Source organism: Perissodus microlepis, chromosome 22 (genome assembly GCF_051167445.1).
Source record: "Perissodus microlepis isolate ML-2025 ecotype Zambia chromosome 22, ASM5116744v1, whole genome shotgun sequence".
NCBI classification, from domain to species: domain Eukaryota; kingdom Metazoa; phylum Chordata; class Actinopteri; order Cichliformes; family Cichlidae; genus Perissodus; species Perissodus microlepis.
Genome location: NC_140481.1, coordinates 21,169,609 through 21,188,155, shown reverse-complemented (window position 1 = coordinate 21,188,155; position 18,547 = coordinate 21,169,609). Strand labels below are relative to the sequence as shown.

General features: G+C 39.6%; 1 protein-coding gene across 1 annotated transcript; it reads right to left on the bottom strand.

Moving 5' to 3' along the window:
* Positions 1 to 15,657: 15,657 nt before the first annotated feature.
* On the bottom strand, positions 15,658 to 18,228 carry cks1b (CDC28 protein kinase regulatory subunit 1B). The gene is made up of 4 exons (XM_084920101.1): positions 18,101 to 18,228; positions 17,268 to 17,335; positions 16,976 to 17,103; positions 15,658 to 16,385 (listed from the first exon to the last, which is right to left on the bottom strand). Exons 2-4 carry the CDS (start codon positions 17,324 to 17,326, stop codon positions 16,336 to 16,338), a joined length of 237 nt encoding a protein of 78 aa, XP_084776227.1. The 5' UTR covers positions 17,327 to 17,335; positions 18,101 to 18,228; the 3' UTR covers positions 15,658 to 16,335.
* Positions 18,229 to 18,547: the final 319 nt, after the last annotated feature.

Genomic DNA, 18,547 nt, shown 5'->3' with positions numbered 1-18,547 from the left:
GCAACTACTTCCAGTCGGTCGACAAATACACATTTTTCTGGTTTTGGGGGTTGGTAAACTAGTTTCCAGGCCTAAACAGCACAGGTGTTGTGCACTTTTTAAAACATATGAAATTCAACACGGTGTTTATTTTATACATTATGGCCACCTTTAGTGACCAACGGGATGATAAAGCTGGGTTTGCTTGAGGGCTAGCATGCCTTGTTAATGAAAACTCTCTATATGAGCACAGTGTCCCTCGATTTTACAGTGAGATCCACAGTTTAGCATCTTGTTTCAAAAGAGCTAAGACAGCCATGGATGAAATAATCAGCTTGAGGCTGCACAAACCAGTGAATGAGGTCATGGTGGCCCGGTCCATCTTTTCTACTCAGTGAGCGGGAATCACCAAAGTCACTGTGATTCATCTTCTGGGAGTGCCTTAAAATTTCACAGCAATCAATCCAAAAGGTTACCAAGAAAAATGACTAAAAGCCAAAAATGTCAACCTACAGAAGCAGCAGAGGAGTTAAAGGGTCACCATGTGAGTAGCATTTAACTCAGTAGTGGATAGGCATATGTATGTTGTTGTTTTTTAGTGTACCAAAAGTGATTACAAAGTTAGCAATATTTTTAGGTAATTTTTTCAAGTATAGACACTGCAGTTCAAATCTTTTATTAACTGCTGCATCATTAGTTATAAACTGTGCTGCAGGTGACGTTCAATAGATAGACACATCCCAGAGGGCTGTGAGAGTAGGAAATGAGAGAGATTGCTCTGGGTCTCACTTTGTCAACAATTGATTGATAAGAGGTTTTGTTTTCATGACGCCAACCAGATCACCCAACTCTCTCTCCCTCATCCAATCCCCAGCCTCTGAACCAAAACTAATCCTAACCAAACTCCCAGGATTCCTCCCATCTCCCATCCCACTCCTCTTTCTCTCACTCACCCATGTTCTGTCATTCCTGAAGTGGCACTAATCCTCCCCTCTTCTCTCCTTTTCATCTCCTCTTTCCTCCCCTTCGTGTTTTTATGATCTGTCGTTACCGGACCAAAACTAATCTTCACCCCTCCTCCTCTTCCAGCGTCCCAGTCCTCTTTGCTCCCACCGCCCTGCCCTCCCTCCTTCCCACTCTGGCTCCCACTTCTTCCCTCTGACACCCAGCTGTTATTTACCTCAGACCATAACTGTATTTACCTCTCAGCCTACTCCCTCCCCACCGCAGTACATCTCTTCTACTCTCTACAGGTAAAGTCATATTGACAGCAAAGCCTTTGGAAAAAGGCTCAGGTGAAAGCTGCCGCCACGCATGTGATGCTCCTCCTCAAAGCATCTTACACAAATAGACTTCATCTGACACTTTGTATCCAAGAGCTGCACTAGGAGGAAGAAGATGTACTGTGTGATTGTGTTCTCCCACCTTTCAAAGAGGAGACAGTGGCAGTGCACAAGGAATAAAAGCAGAGCCAAAGAATTTCCCCATACTTACCTGCAGCCCAGCTAGATTCAGACATCCTCAGACGTCTCATTCATATACTGAGATACACCCGTGAGTCCTCACAAAAATACTTGTGCATTTGCACTGATAAATGCCCTGCAATTTTTTTTTCGCTGCATCTCAAAGTCCAAAGAGGGAAAGTGGATGTGGAGAGAGCATGAGGCTGTCAGCTCATTCTTCACAGCTTTGCTACAAATGTGAATATCTGCTGTAGCCGCATAATTACAGAGTTATCAGAGCCTTTCTCAGGTCCTCTGCTACCGACAGCATATGAAAAGACCCCAATTAAGCAATTATCTTTAAAGGTAGAGCGTAATACAGTCATTTGAGCTCCAAAGAAGCATTGAGAAGGAGACCACAGTGGCTGACAGCTAATTCAGAAAGTGGGGCTAAAAGCATTAAGGCTCAGATAAAAATGGAGAGGGCTTGTCATCATGTAACGCTCTGAAAAATTGCAATAGCGGCGCGCAAATGTCAGACTCTTTTCAGAAAAGATTACAGTTTTTACATGCATGCCTTGGACACTTATATTACTTTATCATACATGTCCATTCTTTCCAGTGGCTTTCACATTACTATAGCACTTACTCATGGAGTGCAATTCACTTTTATAAGGCAATCAAGTGTGGACTGTTTTTGTTTTGTTTGTTTTTTAACTAATTGCTAAATTCTCAATAAAATGTCATTTTCTGTTTCATGCCACAATTTAGTGGCTTAATGCTGCTGCCATTTTTACAATCAGTTTCTCACGCGTTCACTCCGTCTTTTTCACTCTCGCTGATGTGAGAAGACCTCCTCCCTAAACTGGCTTCTCGCTGTAATGATTCACACAAATCAGCAAAGCACTTACAAAATTCCACGTCCTTTTGAAGCAAATTAGGGCATTTTCTTTGCACCCATTTGCCACTTTTGCTCTTTTTATTTATTTATCTTTTTAATTTTGTAACTTTTTCATTGTGCGCATCCTTTGTATATCTCCTCTCCGTGCTTGATCACTGGAACATAGTTGGTCCAGAGCTTTCTGTATGTCTCTGCGGTTGTATTAATCTCAATTGTCTGTGTTATACTGTTTGTCAATGTGTCTGCACTACTGGGGCAAAGCGAAGTGATAGACGACTCAACTACCTTCTTGCCTCTTGAGCTTACACTTTATGGGGAAGGAACTGACAACTGCAGTTCTAGCGTTTTATAACTTTTGGGTGTAGTGCCACATTAAATTCGAACTGTATAGGGGAGGCTCAAGATGTGTATATTTGCCTTCGGACAAAGTGAAAGAGCTGCGCTGAACATCTTTTCCCTTCAACAACAGTACTTTGGTTCATTCTGACAACAATCAACACTGTGATAACCAGACATATTGTGATGCATTATTCATTTTCGTCTGTCTGATTACCCGCCACCATTTGACAACCATCACACTCAAATGTGTTTGGATTACAAGCAGTGAGCAGTGCAAAGGGGGAAATGGCTCATATATTGCCTATCTATCATGCAAAGAGGGTATTTTGCAGCAGCAAGGGAAAAGAAGTAAACATCCGCTGACTCACCGTGGGTATAGTTCATAAACACTAAGCCCCAGCTTGACACAATGTCTACCCTGAGGGAGGATAAGTAGCCTCACGAGTGGTCAATAAGTCAGACAGTACCCCACCATCCACAAAGATAAATCCACTGTTGCAAAGGCAATTCATAATATTTGAGTTGTGTGGAGGGTCATTTAACCATTTCCATTGATTACTGTCATTTTGGAAGTGGTTACTGTCAAGGGGCCTGAATGGAGCGACTACTTAAGACTCGACATGCTGATCAATAGTGCAGTCTCTAGGTCCAGACAGCATCTCACACCTCAAGGCCATGTGGAAGTCCTCTCCAGCTCTCCTCCAGCTAGATCAATATGCCATGCATACTCGCATGCACTCCATTTGCTCCAAACCACACATCAACAGGTGCAGCTTAATATGCCTCATTTATATGAGTGAGTCCCTGATTCACCTCAGATTGAGCTGCCTTGTTCTACATAAAGAGCGCAGTCAGACGATTTGACCGCCACTTGCCAGTGCAAGAAATATACTAATGTTTAAAACACCCCTAAAGGATCTGCCAAGGTTAGAAATCAAGATAAAGCGCTCAGCCTATCCTAAAATTGATTTATAGCTCACCTCTTACAAAGAGCTCTTGAAAATACACGAGCCAGTGCCACATTGTTTAAGGCTGATTTCATTTTGAGCTTTTTCCCTTTCAACAGAGTCTCAAGACATAATCTGAAAATATTCTTGGATAATACCGCCACTGAATGATGGTGAGGAAAGAATGACACCTTGAAATGCTGGGTTATGTGTTTACTGTACAGCACTTTAAGGACAGGCAGCTTGACCCCTGCCGCTCATATCGACTGGCATTACTGATTTTTCTGCTATACAACTTAGTGTGACGCTTGCTATCCCGACAGGTCGGCTTACGAAAGAACTCTTCCTGCCAATCTCATTATTCTTTTCAAAAGGCCAATTCATAGTATTGCTGTTACACAAACATGTCTAATGAGCAGTCTGCAAGGTTAGATCAATACAGCTAACCAGAAAAGTGCCCGGAACCAAACATCTTAAAATCAGTATCACTAGGTGATGGACTCATTTCTCAGGCCAGATCAATGGCTGACCAGAAGACTCCATTAGAGGACCTTTTAACAGCAGCAGTGATTGGTGGAGGTGATTGGTGGAGGCTTTAACATTTTACAGCAATTTCCAGTAGTTGGATTTTTTTTTTTTTTTTTTTTGAAGAAGCATTCAATAGAAACAATTAAGCCACATTTAAACCCCTATACGAACTAATTCCAGAATTTAGGCCAAGTTTGGCACCCTCAACAGCAAAGATAGTATGAAACTGAACAGCCATGCAGTTCTGGGTAAAGGCTGTCAGTGATTATAACATTTATACTTATATGCACTACCATCATAAAAGTATATTATTGGTCACAAAAGCAGTCATGAGGTGCCATAAAGAATTGCCTTCGGCAACAAGGAGAACAAAGAGCACTGCAAACAAAGGCTCCAACAGAGCCATCATTTCAACATTGTAGAATCAGTCTGAGGTTACACAAAGAGACAGAAGACACAGAGTCCACGGACAAAGTGTTATCTTCCAACCAAATCCCTTGAAAATATGTTTACCTAGGAAAATGTGCTATATTTTAAAGAATAACAGCAGTCACAGGGAAATATTTATCTTATTCAAGTTTTCATTCTGCTTCAATGACATGAAAAGAGGAGGAACTTAACAGAACTCCAACTCTTTTGTCCCAATCAGCCCAACAGCAAATTAAATCATTTTGTTTATACTGATCCACATCTGCCAGCCCAGGAGGACTGCAGCTGGTTAACATTACTGTTTTCATTCTGTCATGAGGACGAGCCACTTGTTGCAGATAGAGGAACACTTCTCCCGTGCAGTGTTTGGCAAATATGAAATATGTCTTTTATGAAAAACGCACCTGAGATTTTTGGATTAATGCTGAGATATTTTATCTGTGAGGCACCATAAGATGACTGCTCTTTGCCTCTGTTATATTTGAGATACAGGAAGACAAGTGTCGAATTGGTCTGTCACACCAAACAATAAATAAAAATAGGTTAAAACTAAGAATGCATTTTAAAAATGACAGAAAAGATATCTAAATTTGATTTTGGTAAAGGATGGAACAAATTAGCTAATGTTCTGCCTGCCAAAGTTTGGATTTTATGCTCTGGTTTCTTTCCTCAATTGAAACACATGCATGTTGGTAATTGGTTGTTCTGATTTGGCCTGAGAATGAGTGGCAGGAGTCCATCCAGGGTGTGCTTTGTGATATATTTGAGCTAACTTCAGCTACTATAATAGGATCCATACAAAAAGCCTGTTAATTAGTTTGCACAGGGTTAAAACTGGACCTATGTATCAAGTCATCAAGTTTCTCTGACCCGTGCTTGACGGCATATGACAAAAAACTCTGACATTTGATTCAGCTTCAATAGATTAGTGACAGAATATATTCCGTGCACCATACGAGATACTGTTGTCATATTTGTTTGCATTTTTCTTGAGCAGTGCAGAATAAGGTATCCAGATTTGACAATTACTGAACAATGTTAAATATCATAATGCAACACTTAAGCTGTCGCCTTGACTGACGTTCCCTTTTTTTAAATTTTCATTTAAAAAGAAAAAAAAACATGGCATATGAAAAACTCACAGTAGGGTTTTTCAGATGCTCTTTTCATACCGAAACGAGTTATTTTTTCATTTCTTTTTGTCTTCTAAAATGTGCTCAGCTTTGTGCCTTTGGCTCTGGACAAATCCCACCAGGATCTTTAATTTAATATACACTACAGCACTCATTTTGACAGAATTGCCCTTCTAGCCTCAAGGTCTCATGTTGTGTGTCTTAGGGCTGGGAGATCATTTTTATATTTTCACTTTCCTTGACAGAATCAGTCTGAGGAAAATCGGTAAATCATATTAGCTGAATTATACATTTTGTGAAATGTATTATTAAAAGATTAATTTATCACAGACGGTTTGTTTTTTCACAGAATATTAACCTTAGAATGACTTCCAATCAAGTGGCTTTTTTGTATACTTTGATAGATTAGTCTTATAAATTATTCCATACTTCATTTTTAGAATATGATTTTCTGGACAGTCTAATGGAGCAATTTTGGGCTCTTTGTTCCATCAGCCATCTTTCAAACACTAGCGCTCTCTCATCTCTCGCACTCTGTATCAAACTTGGCGTCTTTCAGGAGGTGTCCCACTGTGCTGACGACACCCAGACATAAATATCCCTTCTCGCCAGAGCACTTTTCATCTCTGTCTGACCTTCTTTCTCTGCTCTCCTAATGTCTTTCTTTCTCTGATTCCTCCCTTTTTGAATTTCTTTCCCATTCACGTCTCTCTCCCACCTGCTCCTGTGAAGACTTACCTTTTTGCCCAGTTTGGCTTTGTCTCTTTGTGTCTCAACTTCTTTTTTTTGCAGTTTTCAAAATTTTCCTCCTCTGGTTCTCTTTTCATGTCTTTAACTGAGCACATCTACACACCTCGCTGTCCTCCATTACACCTTCTTAATTCTTTTCAGTTGAATTTTCTGGTTAAACTTACTGACACTTTCGAGGTCATTCAGAAATTGTCTTTTTTTTTAATTGAGGTAAGAAGTGATTTAATAATAAAGATATGGAAGAATCAAACAAAAGCAAACTCAGATTCTGTCCCCGAGTCTTTTATCCACTGGGTTTTTTGGTGTCCGAGGTTTTTTCTATCATTATTTTTGGTTATCTCTGGATTTTGCTTCAACATTCTGTATTGTTGGAATACAGATTTCTGGTTTATTTTCTGATGTGTTGTAGATGTTACTGTTATTTCATGCTTTCACATCTGAGCTTCAGTTTCATTCAGTTAATCCCATTTTGTGTTCCTATTCTGTTCCCCCAGCTTTGTCTTCATGTCTGTCTTTTGTCTCTCTGTGTTGAGTTTGGATGTTTGCATCTTTGCCTAAGTGGTTGTTATTTCCTGTTTTATTTTGATGATTTTCTGTCACTCGTCTTCATGTGATTAGTTTCAGCTGTTCTCTCAACTGTTTCCTTTCCCTGGTTACCTGGTGTGTCTTTGTCTGAGTCTCCCCCTATCCTTTTTCATGTCCTCCCTCGTGGTTGTGTGTCTTCATCTTTGGTGTTTCCTAGTTTTCAGTTTCCCTCTTCCTACCCTGCTACTGTGTTGTACTTTTATATTCTGTTTAAACTACAGCATTAAAGTTAATTTTGAGTGCATTACCACCTCATGTCCTTCATCTCAGTCTAAATCCTGCCTGCCATGCCACACATCTGTTTTATGAAATATTTGCTGTCATGTTGCATAAACATTTCGATTTGGTGTCCTAATCTAGTATGTACCATGGTGTAACAGTTCTAATCAATCACTGCTATCACAATCCAAAGTGAAATACCATTTTTACTGCTTTACTTGTTTAATTAACCAAGTCTTTACAGAATTAACACAAGATTAATGATTGAGTGAATATAAGCTCTATCTGTGAAGAGTAACTTAGCACCACACTGATAAGTAGCACCTTCACTACAGTAGGTTGATGTTTGAACTCTGAGCACGTTTTGAATCCTTGAAATGGGTGTTTCCATTTTACCATCTTTATTGCAAAAAATCAGATGTGACGAGGAAGTGCAAGTCTGACTGGGACTTGTGATTGACTAGTTGTTCGCTAATGAGCATCCACTTTAGCTAATGACTAATCAATCACAGAAGAGACTAGTCAGTCACTGATGGACATAGTTGGATGCAGAAAGGACTGCAATTACCCCTGAAAAAAATTTGTACAGCAGATGTTCCTGACTGGCCAGCACTTCTGAAACACAAACGTCTGGTTTGCTATCCTCGTGGGGACATCCCATTGACATAATGCTTTCCCTAGCCACTTACCCTAACCCTAACAATCAAAAATAACCTAATCCTGACCTTTACCCTAAACCTAACCATAACCCAATTGTAACCCTGACACGAAAACCACATTTTGAGTGAGAAAAGGGGACCTGGATTTTGGTCCAGTATAGTAAATTTCAGATTTTGGTCCCCACCCAGATAGTAGGAACCTGCGCGCGCACACCACAAGAGAAACTTATCTCAAATCACATTGTGCACCGTTTCAAGGAAACATGTTGTTCGACCCAGAAAAAGCAGAAAAACAATATTGTGCACCGTTTTCAGATTGAACATGCCCCAGGTGAGCTGTTGCACCTATAAACACACCCAACAGTGATGTCACAGGGTCATGGAGCCCAACTGTGCATAGTTCAAGAGGATGAGGCATTAAACGTCAGGAGGTCAGCAAAAATGTTTTCAGACAGTTTTTCTGCAGAGAGGAATTTTTAGCAGAGCCAAAAGAAAATCACCACCATTGAAATAATAGTTGAGGCTTACCACTAAGGAATAATATTGGTCAACAAAACAGCAGAAATAACAAGAAAATTCATCAAGTGCTGTCAAACAGGAAACTGACCAACGGCCAACTGTACATGGAACAATGGAACAATACTTATTATGCTGTCACCCAAGGCCCAAATCTGAGCCATGGAAAAATCCTGGCAGTGGGTATGAGGTTAGAATTTAACTAAAAATTGCTCTGTTTAAAATGCTGGATCAGCGCAGCACTGATACACAACACTGAGATAACTTTGCTTTGTAGAAATAGGTTGTTTCAGCCCTGTTTATATTACTGTTGGGGTTACTAGACCAAAGTAAAATATAATTATCTTTACATTGAGTTATAGAAGTTTTAAAAGTAAGATATTCACCTGAGGCTTCCTGTGTTTTGTTCATTTTCTACATTTAGACTGAAAAGGAAAGATGCAAAAGGGAAAATGCAATTTATCATCGGGCAATGGCAATTTTTGTACAAATGGGAAACGTGTCAGACATGCTTAATTTTCTTGTAACTAATGGTACATATACGGTCAGTTCAGCAGTTGTTAGTTTAAAAAAAAAAAAAAAAAGATTTTCTGAGAAGATCCATGGGCGATCATGGCTCAAGAGTTGGCAGTTCGTCTTGTAATCGGAAGGTTGCCGGTTCGAGCCCCGGCTCGGACAGTCTCGGTCGTTGTGTCCTTCGGCAAGACACTTCACACGTTGCCTACTGGTGGTGGTCAGAGGGCCCGGTGGCGCCAGTGTCCGGCAGCCTCGCCTCTGTCAGTGCGCCCCAGGGCAGCTGTGGCTACAATGTAGCATCACCAGTGTGTGTGAATGGCTGAATGTAGTGTAAAGCGCTTTGGAGTCATTAGGGACTAAGTAAAGTGCTATACAAATACAGGCCATTTACCAAGATTCAGGTTGTCTGGAGTTTCTAACTTCACTTTTGACTTCGGAAATTTAGGTTAAAAAAAAGAGAAGGTTTACATTAATCAACAAAAACTTTGTTTGATAAATGCGGGAGAGTCTGGGCCGTGAGCTTCCACAACTTTTTCTGTAATTTTACACATTTATCATGTAGAAAAACTGAGGGGTGCTGTTGAAATGTGTGTAGTTAAACGCCTTCACACAAGTGGATTTTCACTTTAAGTGGGCTGTATGTAGCCCTCTATGTAAAATGAGTTTGACATCTCTGATCTACACGCTGGTGGTGGCAGAGGTGAAGCAGGTGGAGACTTAGACAAGGACCTCTATTTGTGATGGAGAGGAGGTGGGTGGCATGATTGAAAGTCTGAAAGGCAGAATGACTGAAAGGCAGTGAGATTTTAAGCACACAAGACAGAAGCTGATTAGCTCATAGAAGGTGGATAAGGTGGCGACTGGGTCAGAGCGATGACAACAGATTTAAGTTTGACAGCGTGAGAACCAGAAGTGATGTAAAGAATAGATTAGCAGCTCAAACACCCAGGAATGCAACCAGATGTGTCAATACAGGTCCTTCCTACAGTTTGTTATTAACAAATAATCTGGACATAAAATGTAGCTGCCATGATGTCAGCCATTGCTTTCTGAAGTCCTGTCTTAAAGCCTTTAAATGAGCGTTTTCATTTTTACCATCCTGGTTTCAAAAAATCAGGCAGAACAAAAGCGGTTCTGCCTGGGATTAGTCGTTAGCTAATAAGCGTGCACTTTCATACCACAGATAACACTGTTTTACATAATAGACTTCATTTTTTATTCAATCTGTTCCAAAACGAGTGACTAGATCAAAAACTCATCAGTAGAGGTCAATACAGAAAACAGTTTTCTCATTGACTTCCATAGGATCAAAGTCTTTACTAATGGTGAATAGTTGTCCTTCTCTACCTCTGTGATGTAGTAACAACCACCTCTCACCTAATGTCAGGTGAAATTGGTTTCAGCCATCCCACGACCCAAGCTAGATTACATGAAATCTAAAACTGCTTTAGTAATCATTTCTAAATTAATTTAAAGGGAAAAAATACTGAGTGCCAGTTTTTGAATTTGAATTAGACCATATGCAGCATCTTTGGGTTTTAGGATGGCTAGTCAGAGAAACAGAAAAATCTGAACACAAGTGTTTGTTTGACATTTCCTAAACCAAATTATTCATGAATTATATGTGAGGAGAATCTGAAGCTAACTCAATAAGGAAAATTATCTATGTTTGAAGCTCTAATTTCAGCTTTCATTCACTCCGTGTTTCCTTCCTGGACTTGAAGTCAGGGTGAAATAATCTCCTCCTCTAAAAATGACCACAGTTATATTAGTAATAATATTATAAGGCGCTGACTGGTCGAGTTTCAGTGAAAAGGTCGTCGGCCTCATAAGCTGGTTCACCATTTTATTTTGAGAGTACAGTGTAGGTTACCATTTACCTTTAAGATTCCACAGGAACCAATTTTCAGCATGATTCATAGATATCTGGCCCAGAGTCAAGGTTTTTTTTCCCACCTTAAGGCGCCAAACGTCTTATTCTGCCCACTACACATCTCTGAATCTCAGCAGGAGACACAGATTGCTGGCCATCATATCCTAGTTATTACCTGTAAAACATTTCACAGAAACTGTGAGACATTTTGCTGTAATTCAAGAAACATTTTCTTTCCTCCATTACCTCCGACTTCCAAAGTTGTGTAGTTTCTACCCACAGTGTGCGATTGTTGCCATGAGCTGCTTTCACCCACTGTTAGTCTGCATGCGTCGGGGACCTGCACACTAACACGTTTTCTTTTAACCACAGAGACACTACAAGCCTACAGTTCAGAGATGGTTTTAAAAATGTGATTCATGCAAACATAAGACGCAGATTAATTCTAATATAACACTGAGTCAGACATTTGTGTTTATTTTCTGTGTTCATTGCAAAATATATGCAAGATACCTGCTGAATTAATGTAAATGAGCCCCTCTGCTTTATACCTGTGTTGCACTGCCCCCCACAGTCCAAAGTGTGCAACTATGATTTTGTGGATGGTTGCAGAAACATTTTGACACGATGCTGTATTTGATGAGGGGGTTCTTTTTCATTTGTTTCTCTGTGAATGAGTCCATCACTTTGTGACTAAAACCATTCAGCTTAAGGCATCTGGTGCGGATGGTAAACACCTGTTATTTACATTTCTTTGTTCTCAGAAATGACCGATTTTTGACTGCCAAAACCAGGGGTGTCAATATTTTATCATGTGCAGCTCAATTTGACCTTAAGTGGACCACACCAGTGAATCAGAGTGTTTCCTAATAACCCACAGTATTGTGCAACAAGTAAAACCCCTCGTTTTACTTCCAATGAGCCAGACTTTGGTGAAAACGCAACTTTCTTTCGGATAAGTGGAGGAAAAAAGGATAAGAGGCAGGCCTACAAAACAATCTACAGGAGATGACTAGTATCTGAAAGTCATGTCTTTAAGAAATTAGGGAAAATGTTTGGCTGAACTATGCCAAATTACACAAGAAATGAACTGAGAATAAGTAAAAGCAGCTCTCAGGAAGTGATGAATTCAAAATCCAAATTTTGGTTCAAATGATTCTCAATATGTGCAGAGGTCAAGAGAGAGGTACAACAGTGTCTATAGCCATCTTTAGAACACGATGGAGGTTCGGTCATGGTTTAGTGCTCCATTTCAGCCAGCAGTGTCCATGATCTTGTTAAAATTGACAAAAACATCATGCACAGAGAAAAGTGCTAATTTGTATCAGCATGTGCAATGCTATCTGGATGTCTGTGAAGGTTCTCAGTCATCCAGGTCATCGTAGTCAAAGGAGCTTGCAAAGAAAAGCGTCTGGACTTCTTTAAGTTACTTGAAGACGTTTCACCTCTCATCCGAGAAGCTTCTTCAGTTCTAAGGTCAAATGGTGGGGAGTCCCAGATTTAATGCTATCTGGAGTTTCATTTTTCAGCATGACAATGGTTCCAAAGATACAGCCAGTGCAGTAAATGCACACCTGGATAGAAAAACACACACTGGAACACTATCAGTCATAGACTGGCCTCCCAGAGTGTGGGATAACCATGACAGAGAGCAGAAAAAAGGCAGCCAATATCTAAGGAAGAGCTTTAATTGTCCTCTGAGAAGACTGTAGAAGTATTCCTGAAGATTACCGTACTTACTGTAAGTTCCATTTATGTTTCAATAAATCTCGTGTCTCACTTTTCCTGGCAAAATACAAAGAAATGAAGTGTGACGCAAGACTTTTCACTGTACTATATTAAAAACTGTCAAGTGTTTCCCACAATAATCACCTGGACATTGTCTTGTAATTAAAACCCGAAAAGTTCGGTTAATTCACACACACACACACACACAAATTGTTGTTATGGACCAACAATTTCTATGGTAAATATGAAAGAGTCATTTAATAGAATACTAGTGGTAAATACCTGTCATTGGCTCTGTCTGTGATTTACTCATATTTTCATACATCCATATTTTCATATAGGATGCCAGATGTCTTCGTCAGTGAGAAATCTGTAAAACTGAACATTGTTGCATTGTAGGAAACTCAACCGAACTCTTAAGTTAAGAGGGAAAATTCATTTTTAACCTGCTCTGATTTCCTCCATGAAACTGAGGCATTCTCACCTTTCATCTTAGCGACCTCTTTCAACTTCACGCAACATCCCTCCTGAAGTTTTCACAACAGCTCTGTTTTTTCTAACCTGGAAATGTTAAAGCTGAAGGGATCTGGTTTTAGATGCACAGTGATTCTAATTGTGTACACAGTTAGTAGAGCTAAAGTTATTAGGCAAACAAAAATTTACTTTTTTTAAAGTCAGCAATGCAGTAAGCAAGCTAAAATTTCTCCAGTTTCTTGATAGCATCATTGTAGCATTATTCTTTGAAAGTCTGTTTATAGTTTCTCAGAATCTGACACTTTAGAGATCAAATGATCAAAAAATAATCAGATTAAGGGAGAGAAAAAGTACTAGTTAGGCTATTTGACAAATGGACCTATTAAAATTCTGCTGTCAAGTATCAAACTCAGTATTTTTGCTGTTGCCATCTGCTTGTTTGAAACAAAGACATGACAAATGAGGGGCAGAGAAACTGAAGGATACTCCACTGTCACGGGATAGTGACTTTTTTGTCACGTAGCAAAGTATACCATTCTTTCAATTTCAAATGTGTTCCATTTGAAAGACAAAGTCAGACATCCTGACTTCCCAAATTTGAGCTGGAACGTCCCTTCAAGTCGACTTCCTACTCGTAAAGTCAGAGAAGCCACACCAACCACATCTTTCCTATCCAAGAGGGGAGGAGTGTATTTTAAAAAAAAAAAAAGTAAAACTGTAGAACATCTAATCTGTGCCTCCACCATCATGTATTTGTGACTCACTAAACCATACAAAGAGTACCAAGTAGGCTCTATCTTGTAACATTTTCCTCACTGCTACTACTGACATCCAACTTCTGAACGCAGCACAATTTTCCTTTTTGACCCTAACAGGTGCTATAATATATAAAATGAACACCATGTTGTATTAAATAAGACTTTAAATTACCGATTTACGCCACAAACATTTCAGGAAAGCATTTACTGAGGTCACAGATCAATAAAACAAAAGGGACATCACCTCATTAATTTCATTACATTCTCACATTTTTTTTTTTTTTTTTTTTTTTTAAACGCTGAAGGCCATTGGGAAGAATGCAGGTTTAAGCCTCTCTTCAGATCTTGAAGCTACAACATTCTTGCTCTAGTGAAGCAAGTCTTACACCACTCACCCTATCAAGGCTTTGTCTCTAAACTCAAGCAGCTAAAGTTGGTTCATAAATAACTCGCAAAACAAGTCCTCTGAATTATTCAGCCTCATTTCTGGTTTTGATCCCTGTGGTTAAAACCCCCAGTACAACAATAATCCATTAACCTTTTACACAGAGCATAACTGCTAAATGTGTGGCAAACATTGTGCCCGTCTCTCCCTTTATGTAAGTACGCCATCGTAACAACATGCACGTTCAGGAAAACACTCCCAGAGAAAGCAACTCGTAGATGAGACACATGCTGCACATTAAGCGGCAGGAACTGGTGGTGGTTTGTAAGCAACTAATAAGAAAAATGAGAGTCTAGTCAGTGTCAGACAACAGATGCTGTATGACTGCCACTGGAAGAACACCAACTGTGCACCATAATGCCACAAGTCAGCTGTCTGGCACACAAGTCTATTTTGTGAGATCACACTTTAATCTAGTGGGGCTTGCCACACTACAGTACGACAGGTAAGGCAATCTTCTTTAATTAAAAAAAAAAAAAAAAAAAAAAGTGTACATTTGCCAATTTGAAAGCAGCTATAATTCGCACTTATTTGAGCAGCACATTAAGTCACAGTCTTGGCTTTGGGGGGGGGCGGGGGGGGAAGACAAACTATACAAACTGAAAAGATGTCATTTAAAAACAACAAAACAAAACAAACAAAAAAAAAACCCACACACCACTTGCATAATGACTGCTACTAACTATAGATGAGACCAAATATTGGCAAGGTAATATGCATCCTGAATAAAAAATTTTAATGCTACAGGCATCAGTGTGTTATCGGATTATTTTAGCCCACACAGCAGAACCATGTCAATTTATCAGGATTATAGAGGCTAACCTGGTTCAGAATGGGCCTCTGGGGGATAACTTCCACAACATTGAGTGTGATTGATCAGCCTGCAGTTGGTGTGTAGGTGGATGTCAGCTGGAAGTCACCGACATTATATACATATTTGGAGAAGATAGAGTTGCTGTTTCTTTGCAATCATTTTGCATGGGTTATTTGCCTTTTGGGGAAACATCAAAACTCCCTATGCAGTAAAAACCTTATCAAATGCATCACTCATTCAGTGCTTCAACCAATGCAATAAGTTGTTCATGGAGATGTTTTTCAGGATCTGATGGAGTTCAAGTATTAAGATTTGCAAACTATGGTGCAAAAGTCAGTTAATTGGTAGGTTTCCAGTTATGAGCTCCAAATATCTTGTTGCTTCTTCCTGTAGCAATTGTGAATTTCAAGATAAGCCATCGAGTGCTTCGTACAGATTTGTTTCCTCACATAAACTGACACCAAAAATAGATTTATTGAATTCAACTCTGCTTGAGCTGAAAATGTCACAAAACTCCATGTTGTAAAGATTTCCCCCCCCCACCAGCCTCATTCAGGTTCATGCTGCATTTTTGAGATCAGTAAACCAGCCACTTTGCCACTATCAAAACACAAGTCCACACTAAGATTTAAAAGATTACATTTATTTCAGAAAGGGCAAAACATTTCATAAATACTGAGCAGCTCATTGGTATAGACCCAGACATTAAGCCAGAACTAATATACATGCTTGAGAAAACCGGATCAAGACTAGCATCTATCCAACTCAAATGCAGGCTTTCCCTCATCTGCATATGGCAAAATGTCATTAAATGCCAGTCTACAGTGTCATTTTAACCAAGCAGCAACATGAGACTTTCAAACCTTGATTTGTGGCTTCAAAGTCCAACTCAATTTAGGATCCAACTATTCTGCTAGAGCTCAACCCAGAAAGCACTTAGAATAACTCAAATGGTTGATCAAGTTTCACTCCCCACATCTTACAGCAATTGTTCTAAAAAGCTGGAAAAATCCAAGCATGTTCACAAGATGGACAGGTTAAGTCAAAAAGGACAGTTTAAGCTGAATTGAAGGTTTCTGGCAAACGTCGTGTTGCTCTTAACACATGCAGAAGTCTTTTCCCCAAATAGGCGGGTCATAGTTTTTTCCTTCAACACAATCCATTCCATAATCACTGTTCATAAATGCAGCAGTCCTTCTCCAGGTCCAGCATAATCAGCCGACATGGCAATCAGAGCATGGTGATGAGTTGATATGCGACATGGTAGACTGATGTCCCTGAAGGACCCAGAGAATCTCCTTTATGATTTTGGGTTGGGCAGAGGGCGTCGGAACAGCAAGATGTGTGGCTCTGGAGGAGGAACACCAAGAGAGGTTCATTATTTTGTGGAAAGTAGCAATTTGAGTCTTGGAGGGGGGGCAAACACATCTCTTGTAACTCTTAATTAAAAATAGGGCATGCCAGCCGGATTTTCTCTCTCTCTCTTTTTTTTTTTTTTTTTTTTTTTTTTAAATTTGGGCCACAAAATCCAGTAGCAATGACATCTAGTCTGCATCACCTCAACTGCAGAAACCTAAGTTTTAAATTACTTTGTTTATTTAAATGTTAAATTATTCTCTTCTGTAAAATTAAATTCCTTGTTTTAGACTACTGATTGGTCAATACACTACTACGCCACCTGGTCATTCTCAGAGCTTTAGTTAAAGGTAACGTCACAGAGTGAGAAAAACAATAGTAGTCAAAGTGATCAGCTGCAGTTTTAGTCTAATTGTGAGTTGGCCTTTGCTGCAAAATGATCACCATGAACTATTACAACTTGTCTCAAGTTTCAGTTCAATATGATCAACAAGCTACACCACCATACACCCACCCGCAAGCACAAACTACCAAAGCAATATTTAAAATCATGATGCTGACATAACTGGGCTGTCAGTTATTACCTGGTTGGTGAATCATGTAATGCACCCATCCTTGACTCTGTTGGACACCAAGGTTTCTCCACTCGGTCTCCGACATAAGATGGGTTTTGGGAACACGCTTGGCAAGCTCTTTGGGTAGCATTACATGCCTGCGGGGGGGGGGGGAAGGTAGTATTACATTCTCAACGCAGTTGTGTTGGGCATTAAAAAAAACTCATGGTGTGTCGTGCAATGAGCTGAAGCCCTTTTCTGCAAAGAGTCATCTTAATAAAACTTAATTTAACTGCATGTCGTAAAAGCATGTCTTACGTACCTGTACTCGTATTTGTCGTCGTCATATTTGTCAGAGTAGTAGATCTGTTTGTGAGACATGGTGGTACCCTGTGGGAAATGTGTTTTAAACATTAACGGTCACAATCAGTGTTGCCAACTCCTCAGTAAGGAAAATCGCTATTGGTTGTCCTAAAAGTCGCTACATGACGTCATCGCCTAATTTGCATAATTGGTCATGCTAATCTAATTGTAACCTATGTTGTTGGAGAGAGAAATAACATCGTGGAAGAGACATAAAGTGAGTAAAAAAAAAAAAAAAAACGTCCTAAATGCATTTAGAGTTTATTTAGAACTACAAATTAAATTTCTTTTAGCAATTATTGTTTTTTTTAATGTCACAATTCCAACCCTGCTCCTTTCCCCGGGCTTGGGCCGGCAAAAGTGACCCGAAATAGGCACTCTGGTGGAGTTACTGTGTGTGTGTGTTTATAAGTAGTTTTAAACCTTGTGATCCACAAAACAGCATAAGAGCAAAAGAAGAACTGACTGCGTTACAGCACCCGCTGCTTGTTGAGAGTAAAAGCGATACGCGCTTTCATGTCTTTTTTTAGCGACTTTTTTTTTTAGAAAAAAAGTCGATAAGGGGTCTGAAAACTCGCTAAATATAGCGACAAAGTCGCTAAGTTGGCAACACTGGTCACAATTAGAGAAAAAGGCAAGAAGCTAAAAGAAGGCTACATAAGTGTAGCTATGCTATATCCGTTCAAGCTAGGTCGACAAGACTTTAAAACATGTGTGCGTATTTATCGTCTTAAAATCAAAATATGTGTTGTTGTCAATGCCCAATACGAATAGTTAAGTTTAAGAACTTACCTTTTGTTTTTTCTAATTAACAAACTTTCCCAGAGATTTTAAAAAAGCCAACTATTCCAGTTATTTCGCTTCCGACGGCGACGAATTGTTTGCTCTCTCTTTGTTTCCCTCTCGAATGTGTGCGAGTCCGCTTTTCGCCGTTCAAATAGACCTCGCCTCGTCCTATTGGCCAATACGACGGAAAAACTCGTCTGCTATTGGTTACTTCTATCTGTCGCAGGACATTAACGTAACTTCTTTGATTTCCTAATTCGTCATCAGGGTGGAAAAATCTGGGGAAAAAAACAAAAAACAAACATTCCATATCAGTCCAAAGTTCGACCACAATTCTGTCCTGACATGCTTTGGTGTGATTACATAACCAGTCCCAGACTGAGCTTATAATCGTTTTTAGCGGTGATATCGTGAGAAAGTTTTAAGTCTATTATAGTTTGAAGGTGGAGGTCT